Genomic DNA, 11,049 nt, shown 5'->3' with positions numbered 1-11,049 from the left:
TATAAATGAAAAATATAAAAGTATTAGCAATATTAATTTTGAGTTAAATAAAAAAGGATAATATGGTCAAAATAAAAAATAAAATCAAATCAGCTATCAACTGATGAGAAACAGCTCTAAAAATAGAGCCGATACAAACTGCAGCTGATGGATACCATATCAACTACCCATCATCTATGAGTTTCATTTTTTTAAACTTATCAAACACTCTAGTTCACCGATTTGGGTAGCTACCCATCAGCTATGAGTTTCATTTTTTAAAACTTATCAAACAATCTAGTTCACCGATTTGGGTATCTACCAGCTATTAACTACATCTAACAGGTGAATCAAACACACCCTACATAAGTTTTCCTTTGCATATGCTTATTCCTTTTGTGATTTATTAATTTATTAGCAAATTATATGCATGCCAATACTAGAATTTGGATTTTTTGTAAATTAAAAAATATTTAAATACTAAATAATACTTGTTGGCTATATATTCTTTGGCTATCATGATTCGTGATGACCAAATCATACAAGATAGTCTCAAGAAAGTTTTTGAAGATAAGATATGAGTTTTTAAAGTGTTTAAATTGTTCAGGGAAGGAAGATTTTATTGTTTTGTTGATAGGCTTTTAGTTCTTTCTTTGTGAATTTTTTTTTTAATTGGACTGTTGTTCTCACACCTCAACACCAATAAATCCAAATTTAGGCCCAAAGTCCATTGCAGAAGAAAACTGCAGGATTCAGAACTGATATTTCCTTGTGGGGAGTTTTCATGATAACTTTATTTTTGACAAAGTAAATCTTATTTTTTCAATAATTACCTTTAGATGGATTATTAAAATCTAATTCAGTGATAAAATATACAAAGTATAAACAAAATGAATTAAAACCAAAGTAACAATAGATGGCACCTTGCTTGTAAATAAAACATTCAATACATGGTAGGCTTTATTTTTTTATTTTTAATTGAAGATATATATTACAGATTGTAGGAACAGAGGAATCAACAACTGATGAGAGCCTCACAGGGGCCAACAGTAACATGATAAAAAGCACTAAAAAAACCTTGCAAAGAAGGACACACAATCAATCTAAAACAATCCTTCATCTGCTTCATGCGGCAATAACATTGTCCAGGGAGCCAATCAATCCCTGCTATTTTTCTCTGAATATGGCCCAGAGAGAAGTGGATTACCTTCGTAACTGTAACGATTGAATTTATTGAATTGCTCTGGAATCTTACCCGACAAATTGTTATGAGCCACAGTGAATACTTTTAGAAACTTTAGATCTATCAATTCCAGTGGAAGCCTTCCGCTCAAGTCGTTATAAGAAAGGTTCAGGCTCTCTATTTTTGACAAATTCAAAAAAGATTTTGGGATAGAGCCTGTTAATTGATTGTGGGACAAGTTCAGTGACTGAATCTGGGATTGATTCAATGGTAGCTTTGGGATCTCACCTGATAGGTTATTGTGTGATAGGTCTAGGGTCTCTAGTTTGGATAAGTTATTTGGGATCTCACCATATAATTGATTTATAGACAGATTCAACATTTTGAGAGATTTAAAATTCCCTAAGCAAGAAGGAATGCCACCACTAAAACCAGCAGAACTAAGATCCAACTCTTCAAGTCTCTCCATTCCACAAAAACCTGCCAAAAATGACAACATAAATCAATATCATTCTAATTTTTGGGTCTCAATTGCAGCAAGACGCTGTAAAATTATTGTAAATGACAAAAGAAAATTCACAATACTTACTTTGAATTTGTAAAGATCCATGAAATGAATTGCCAGATAATGATAATGCTTTGAGAGAAGTTGGTGCCCATACATAGTTAGGAATGATCCCACTGATCCCATTTCCACTCAAATCCAAGACTTCCAAGCTTTTGAAGGCAGTGAAATCTGAAAACATGCGCAGCTAATCCAATAAAATTAAGATGCTATGCAATATTGAAAACATAATATATCTTTTTTTTTTCTTATACATCATAAATTATATATTTATTTAAAAGTGTTGATTAAAAGAAGCATTATAAAAAAAAAGATGGAATTCAAACTGATAATTTTTTAATAAAAAAGTTTGAAATTTACTCTCAAACTACAACCTTATATTCAAAATTAAAAAAGATAGAAAATTTTCTTATTACCTAGCGTTGAGAGGCTCCCGCCCAAGTAGTTGCCTTTTAAATTTGGCACCTCTAGATTGAGTGCGTAATTTTGATGTTATTAGAGGAAAAAAGTACATATTAGTAACGGATATGTATAATTAAACTTCAAGATTATAATAAAATAAATAAATAAGATTTTCTATCCCTTGAAAAAAAATATACCTTCATTCTCAATCCAACCACCAAATTTATTGGAGGATAAATCAAGATGTGTTAGTTTCTCAAAATGCCGGAGCAAAGACACGTTTAGAAACAATGTATTTGTTCTTCTCACATTTTGGGTTGTCTTGCTGAGAGAAAGCCTAACCACACGATCTGTAATAGAATTACATATGACTCGCTCCCACTTACAGCAATCATTATTTGGTTGATCTATCCATGAAGATAAAAGATGATCTCCATTAGATCCAGTTGATTTAAGAGAATCCTTGATTCCTAAGAGAGCCAATCTCTCCTCTTCAAGGCAACTTTTGCTTGTGTGGATTTGAAGCCAAACTATTAATGCTAACAGCATACATTTTACTAGAGCCAATTCCATTAGGAATCCTCGTGCTTCTTCGCTCTCCACTAATCCAGTCATTTATAGTGATTTCAGAATTAATATATTTCAATTCTTTAATGTCCATTACGTGAAAAAAATAAAAAAAATCAAAGTTAATAATTTTCTAATAATGCAATTTTTTTTTTTAAATATTAGAGTGGAGAAGTGAAGACTCAAATTTGAGTTTACCAAGTGAGTTGTATATTTTCAGCTATCAAAACAAATTAAGTTAAATCACAACCAAAAATAATTATTGCTGAAAGTATAATGTAAATAAATTAAACCACTCACTACCTTATAAAAGTTTAGTTTGACTTCAATTTATTTACTTAATGAGTTCAAATTGAGATCAAACTCAAATTTTAGAATTATTTAATAAATAAGTCAAATTTAAATTTATTAATATTCAGCATATTTAAATTTAGAAGGTGATTTATTTATATATTAATATATTACTTTTATTATAAGTATATACATAATTGTGACTAAATAATTATAAAGTAATTGTTATAATATATTTATAATAATCATAATATTACGATTAAGTTGCATTCACCATATAATATTAAAGTGTGTATTCTTTTATATCAATTTAGTTAATAAAGAATGAAAATTTTCCTTGTTATTAGCTAGATTAATTCCATTGAGTAAATTATCATTTTATTTTAATATTATTTATTCTAATATTAAAAATTTAAAATTAGAGTCTCCATATGAGAGACAGGCAAGGAGCAGTAATTATAAATTTTAATGACCGGTGAAAATAATATGAAGATAAAGAAAGTTGCAATCTTATATATAATACTAAAATGTCCATCGAAGATAGTTGCTTGATATTTTCTTTCAAAAAATTTGCAAGTATCACAATTTGGAGCTACATGCGTTGTTTGAAATACATCATTTATAAAAAAGGAATTCAATAAATATTATTTATAAAAAAATTAATTAAATTTTAAAACAATTAAATTTATTTTTATTTATTTGAAAATAATTACAATTTTTATTTTAAATAAAAAAATATTAATTAAAAAAGATCAATTAAAACTGAATTCTCGCAAAATTGTATATGAGGGAGGGGACAATGAATATAAAAGCCGAAAATCAAGTGATTTGGTACTAAAATTTAAAAGGTAATAGCCCGATATCATGCATTTGATACTCTGTTTTTAAAAGGTAATAGCCCGATATCATGCATTTGATACTCTGTAATTTTCAATTTTTAAGAGTTTATTTGGAATTGTATTTAAAAATATTATTTATTTGATTTGAAGTTCTTAAAATTAAAAATATCAAATTTAATTAAAAATTAATTTTTAATAACCTTTTACTAACATATTTAAAATTATGTATAGTTTAGTAACAACTAAAATAATAATACTGGGGCTGCATTTAAAATTATATTTTAAGTGCTTTGGATAGAGTTGGCAAGTGGTCCAATCAAATTCATTTTCAAATTATTTTGTGTTTAAAATCATACTGGGTCTCATCTTTTTGAGCAAGGTCGGTTCGATTTACATATTGAGTCGATTACCAAGTTACGAAGTCATTTCTCATTAAAATATTTATTTTTAAAAAATAAAAATAAAATAATTAATAATAGACTAAATTATAAAAAAAAAGACGGAATAAGCTCTTTAATTTTTAATTAATAATCAAGTAAGACCAAAATGATTTTTGGCTAAAAAAAACTCAAATTAAATTTAAATTAATCCTAATATAATTACATAATATTTTTTAATATTTGAGATTCAGAAGGACAATAAATTAATGTGAAAGCCAAAAATCAAGCTATTTGGTTAAAATTAGAAAGATGATAACCGGAAATCATGCATTTGATAGCGAGAAGTACTTAAATTCAAAAGTGAAAGCCGGGAATCATATATTTGATATTTAAAAATGCATATATTAGATGTGAAAAAGCCATAAATCATGCATTTGATATTTCTCCTGTTCAAAAAAAAAAAATCATAAATTAGATGTCTGGTAGCTTTCAATTTAGCAAAGTAGCTTTCAAATCAAGTCTCTTTAAGGGACAAAGCATGTGGGTTAATAGGGACTTATTGTGCTTTAAACCTATTTTACAAAATCCAAGAATATGTATAAATATTAAAAAAAAATAATTTGAAAAGATTCCTTATCTTATTTTTTTTTTCAAATTTTTATTATTAATATTTTTTTATAAAAATAAAAAATAATATTAATATATATATATAAAGAATTTGAAAATTTTGATAATAATATGTAAATCGACCAATGGGGCTCTACTTTTTGACTTTATAATTTTCTCATGGGTCTTATCAGATGACCTTCAAATTTAATTCTCCTTTTAAATAATGGATTTGCATTTTATAGAGTATTCTTTTGAAAAAACAAAATATATCAACAACAAAAATGAATAAAAACTCTATTAAATGAGAGAAAAGAATCATAAAAACTTAAAATCTATGATAAATACAGATACGAGGATTTATTCACTTAAAATTTATCAACAATAATAAATTTGACAAGATAAGTTTAAATAAGTCCCCTAAATTTTTGGGAAGTCTAAATAAGCCGATTTTGAAATTTTGGCTAAATAAACTCAGAACTTCTGGTTTAATTCCAAATAGGCTCCATTTTTGAAGAAAAATACAAAATATTATTTTTAATATTATTTTTTTAATAATAAAATATTAATTTCCATATTTTAAATTTTAAAAATTATTTTGTAAAATTTTAATTAAAATAATTGTGGGAGGTGTCCACCGAAAAAAAATAATTGTGGGAGGAAGAAGATGGATTCTTGGTGCAAAGCTGTGGAAAGAACTTTTGAATTGGCTGGTCTTTCAATAAGTAGAAATTCATGTTGCTGCTATATGCCCTTTTTCTTCTTTTCTTTTTTAATTATTTCTTTGTCCTTAGTTTTCCACTAAAATCACTGAGATTAATCCTTGATAGATACATTGTTAATTCCTGTCTACGTTTATATTGACTCTGAAATAATAAATATGATTACTTGGTTGTTTTCCCTCTTGCTAATTTATTCTACTGAAACTCTGTCCTGACTCATGTCCACCTGCCAGAACTGTTCTTCTGCTAGCCCTCTGCCTTCTTCGCTTATGACCGAAGGAGATTTTGTGTTCTTCTGAAACCTTAGATTGTTGCCAATTCAGAAGGCCAACAAAGGATATTTTAGTATCTTACTTGTGAATAACTAATTAGTTTAGTGAGGAGTGGATGGAGAAATCTGAATTTGAAATAAGCAGTGGCGATAACGTACAAGTAACGAAATCCAAATATAGTATTGCCACCAAGTGCTTATGAAGAGTAATCTAATGATAATTGATAACCATACGTATGATGACACAAAAGTTGCAGGGCAAGAAACTTCACAATGAACTTTGAATCAATTCCTTCCATCTTGATCTGAAGAAGATGCTTGCAAGTTTTGTGGTGCAACATAAACTCCGCAGCTTTTAACTAATGGTAGTCCACAAAGAAACGGATTTCCTTCGTAGCTGCTTTTATCAAATGTTCCAAATTGTGGCTTGATGGCTGGGACCGTACCTGATAAGTTGTTGTAAGCCACGTTGAAGAACTTCAGGAAGTGTAGATCTGTGAGTTCTGGTGGGTTTTCTCCAGTTAAGTCGTTATAAGAAAGATCCAAGCTCTCTACTTGCCTCAGGTTCGATAAAGTTCTTGGGATGGAGCTTGCCAATTGATTGTGAGACAAGTTTAGTGCATAAATCTGACACAGTTTTCCTAGTTCATGTGGAATTTCAACTTCATAAGATCGAGACTTGCTTTTAGTGAGGAAGTCAGTGGCATCATTTTCATATTTAAAACCATCATTTGGATCATAAACTGCGTACTGACCTAGCAGGATGCTTCCATAGGCATAAAATGTACGCTTAAAATATGCTGGAATAAAACGAGTAGTAATTCAACGGTTCCTCGACCCAAACAAAAATTTGTTCGACAGTTCCATGAAGCCTGTTTGATTCAATTGACATAACTGAATTGGAATTGCACCACTAAGATGATTTCCTTTCAGCAAAAGAACTTGTAAATTGGGAAGTGAAGTTATTGAATCAGGAATCTTGCCAGACAAATTATTGTCTCTGATGTCCAGGATTGATAGTGTTTAAGAGTTGAGTATAGATTCTAGTATTGAACCTATGAATTTGTTCCCTTGCAAATAAAAACCCTGTAGCTCCAAGCAAGTAGGTATTAATCCTCTCAAATATCTCCAAGAAAGGTCAACAAAACTGAATGGGAGACAAATACATGGAAGTGGACCTTTCAATTGATTGTTTCTCATTGTAAGTGTTCTCAAATGTATCATGTTGCCCAACCAAGTAGTAATACCACCAGAGATGTTATTGTTACTGATATCCAATACAGCAAGCTGAGAGATTCTCAAGATCACATTTGAAAGAGATCCTGTAAACTGATTATTCTCTAGGTGCAAAAACTCTATCAAAGTCAAGTTAAAGTGGGCTGAAAATATTTGGCCATGAAATCTATTACCTGACAGCTTCAAAGTCTGCAAATTGACCAAATTGGCAACCAGTTCTTTTGGTACTGTTGTGAAAAATCACACTCACACAAAGTAAAGAACACAAAATTTAACGTGGTTCGGAGTAAGTTTACTCTAACAAATCCACTATCAAGAAAAAAAAAATTACAATCACTAATTATTTTTCTTACCCTCAAAATCACTCAAACAAAACTTACAGAATTCAAATATACCTCTCCACTTTCTGAGCTCTGTGCAATACATTCTATATAATGGCCATCAATTAAATATATATATAAGCCATTAAAACTTAGTCCTTTTAGAACTCTAATTATTAAACTTCATAATTTAAATTCTACTAAACTTCCTAAACTAATTATACTTCCTAATTCCAATTGGACTTGAACTCTAGCAATCTCTACCTCCAAGTCAAATGGAATTAGTCTTCACAATTTCTGCAAAAGTTAATTTTCTATTGGGTACTTCCTTACACTCTTGATTGTTGATGTTACCTTTTGCTTCCACTTGCATTTTTCTAATCAAATTGCTTACTTTCAATTTGTAGAGATTTTTTGCACCAATCTTCTCACCCTTCATGATCACAAGAGTACCTAGGGTAACTCTTATGACTCCACCATAAATTGAACACCCATAACCCAAAGAATCCAACTTACCTGAGGAAATTAAATTCCTTTCAAATTTTGGAATATACCTCACTTCATCGAATACTTTTACTTGATCACCATGCACGTTGATATTCACTCTTCCAACACCTTTAACTTCTATCTTATTCCTAGCTTCTCTTTCTTTCGTTCCTTCTCTTCAATTACATTAAACCACTCATTCTTTGAGCAAATATTGAATGGGCAAGTAGAATCCATTAACCACTCATCTTGTAATGGATCTTTTGCTTTTTTCTTATCATCATCCATATTCAAACATTCATCATCAAAACTATTATCCATTACAATTGCAGTAGTTCCTTGCTTTTTTTTTTTTTTTTCGCGACTCTTCTTAAATTGTTTAAACTCTGTAATATCTTCCTTCATCTTCATACAATAATATTGAATGTGATCCTTCTCATTATAGTAGTAGCATTCTCTATTTTCAAGGTCTACCTGTGGTCTCGAGCCAAATCTATTATTCCTTCTCCAATTATTTTCACGTGAATTACTTCTACCACGAATAGAATTAGCAACAAAAGCTCCATCTTCATTTTTACTACTTGTTTTCTCAAACTTTTTATCATCTAAGATAACTGTAGTAACCTTCTCCACCTTCAAAGTCTCCTTTCTAACTGTTAGGACTGTCACCAAGCTTTTATAAGATTGTGGGAGAGAGGTTAAAAGCACGAGGGCTTTATCTTCTTCATCAACCTTTACACCAACACTAGCCAATTGGATAATTAATTTATTAAAAATATTAAGTTGATTCCTCGCATCAGTACCTTCATCCATTCTGAATTGGTGCAACTCCTTCTTCAAGTACAAATGATTTGTGAGTGACTTTGTCATGTACAAACTCTTCAATTTCTTTCATAGAATAACTGGCGAAGTATACTCCAAGACATTGTACTTTACATCTGGGGCTAATGTTAATCTAATCGTACTTACAGCCCTTTGTTGAATTTCCTCCCAATCATTATCTTTCATAGTCGCCGGTTGCTTCTCGTTCAATGCTTTAATTAATCTTGTTGTACAAGGACATCCTTCACGGTGCTTTGCCATAAACTGAAATTATTTTTTTTATCAAACGACTCCACCTCAAATTTTGTGCTAGCCATCTTTAACATCTTAAAACACAACTATAATACCAATTGTTGTGAAAAATCATACCTGTAACATCCTCACTATAGGCAGTTCCGTACGTTCTATTGTTCCAGTAACTAAGGTCTGTTCAGATAACTATAATGTATGGAACCACACTTAAACTAGAGTGAGGAGTTATAATTAAATTAAAGAAAGATCAATTAAGGGTAAAGAAAAATAAAAGAAGTGGAGTGTAAATGGGTTAAATGAGTACAACCCCGGTGATGGGTGACCTCACTAGGAAATGATAGTGAGTTCAGTGCTACACTAAATCCATGAAGAACCTTGTGAGGCCCTTAATGAAGACTTAATTGATGAATTAAATGAATAGAAATAAGCACAAAGTTAAGGAAGATAAGGACTTATTAGGTATTATGGAAAAGACGGACCGAAACCCGGTAAGAGCAAAATTTGGTTAATTAAATTTAAAGGTCCAATATTTATAAAAAAATGAGAGTTATTAAATTAATGAACTAAGATTAATTTAATTAATTTAGATTATGAAAATTAAACATAATTATTGAAAAAGTCAAAATCTAATGATTATAAATTTCAAGTTAATTACAAAATTGCCATTCCACATATTTATAAAATTGCCATTGAGTATTTAATTAATATAAAAGCCAATAATTGAAATGAAAATTCATCATCTTCTTCTTCTTCATTTTCCTATCCACCTTGCTCTCTCTCATCTCTCTTAAAATTCTCCCATTAAAACACCTTACCAAGCTTGAATCCCTAAATTCTTTCCATGATTTTCTTAGGAAATCAATAGAAGCCACTGAATTGAGCCTTGAAAAGAAGAAAACACTCAAGAAACCAAGAGAATTTAGGAGTTACAAGAATAGGAATTTCGGCCAAGGAGGGTTTACTAAGGGAGTGAGGACTTTGGGTGGTTTGAAGGTGAATTGAAGCTAAGGAGAGCTTGAAGAACAAGGTAAGTGCTATGAATCCCTCTTAATTTTGAAGTTTTAAGAAGTATGGCTAGGGTTTGGTATGATTACGGATTTTCTTATTTATACCCTAATTGATGCAATTGAGTGTATATTATAACTCTTAGATGTGTAAATTGTTGGAATATGTTAAGGAGATACCAAATTAGTTGATGGAATGTAGAGTTGTGTGTTAAGGTAGATTTTGGACAGCTTAAGTCTAGTGTGCTCAATTGGCTATAAGTTGAGCTATATAAATCCAATTGCTGTGAAACTTAAACCCAATTAAAGCTAAGACACATAGCTACAACTTTTGTGTTTTGGCCTAGGCCAAAATCCTAGGGCAAATGGTTTGAATTGTTAGGACAAATGCCAAACACTAAAACTGGAATTTCTTGAGATTTTAGCAAATTGCCATTTGACCTCCGTGTGATATTTAGGGCATAACTTTCAGTATATAACTCCAAATGAGATGATTCAAAATGATATAGAAACCTAAGACATAGGCCTACAACTTTGTTTTAGAGACCATACCCAAATTCCAGATGTAAGACACTTGAATGTTGAGTGGAATATTGACCTGAAAACCTAGAAATTGCAGGAAATTGTGTCCGTGAGTAAGGGTTGATCAATCAGCCATAACTCACTCTACAAAACTGCAAATTGAGTGATTCTTAAACCTGTGTAACCCTGAGACATAGGAGAACAATTCATATGGAGAACATAGAGTTAAATTATGACTGTAACATGTCCAAAATGGCTTAAAAAACTAGTTTCAGAAACCTACCCTGTTCTAGACTGACCTGAAACCAGAATTAGTCATTGGATCAGTTTTGGTAAAATAGCCATAACTTGAGCTACACAAATACAAATAAAGTAATTCCAAAGCTAAATTAAACATAAGACATAAACCTACAACTTTCATGAAGGAAGTATGGCCAAATTGATTCTGTATCTTGGCCAAATCTATGAGGGAAGTTAAAGTACAAATTCCAAAATTCATGGAAAAATCACAAAATGACTTGAATTGTGATTTGTATTTAACACTAATGTTTTGATGAATATATATACCCTATGAATATGTGATCAGGACTTATGTTCCCACT

The 11,049-nt window shown here is 30.4% G+C and overlaps 1 protein-coding gene across 1 annotated transcript; it reads right to left on the bottom strand.

Moving 5' to 3' along the window:
* Positions 1-913: 913 nt before the first annotated feature.
* On the bottom strand, positions 914-2,701 carry LOC110665152 (receptor-like protein 35). Its single transcript, XM_021825162.2, has 4 exons — positions 2,327-2,701; positions 2,144-2,194; positions 1,752-1,898; positions 914-1,642 (listed from the first exon to the last, which is right to left on the bottom strand). Exons 1-4 carry the CDS (start codon positions 2,676-2,678, stop codon positions 1,137-1,139), a joined length of 1,056 nt encoding a protein of 351 aa, XP_021680854.2. The 5' UTR covers positions 2,679-2,701; the 3' UTR covers positions 914-1,136.
* Between the last annotated feature and the right edge of the window lie 8,348 nt (positions 2,702-11,049).

Source organism: Hevea brasiliensis, unplaced genomic scaffold, assembly GCF_030052815.1.
Source record: "Hevea brasiliensis isolate MT/VB/25A 57/8 unplaced genomic scaffold, ASM3005281v1 Scaf1, whole genome shotgun sequence".
Classification (NCBI taxonomy): Eukaryota; Viridiplantae; Streptophyta; class Magnoliopsida; order Malpighiales; family Euphorbiaceae; genus Hevea; species Hevea brasiliensis.
The sequence above is the reverse complement of the archived record's forward strand: the minus strand, read 5'-3'. Positions and strand labels throughout refer to the sequence as shown.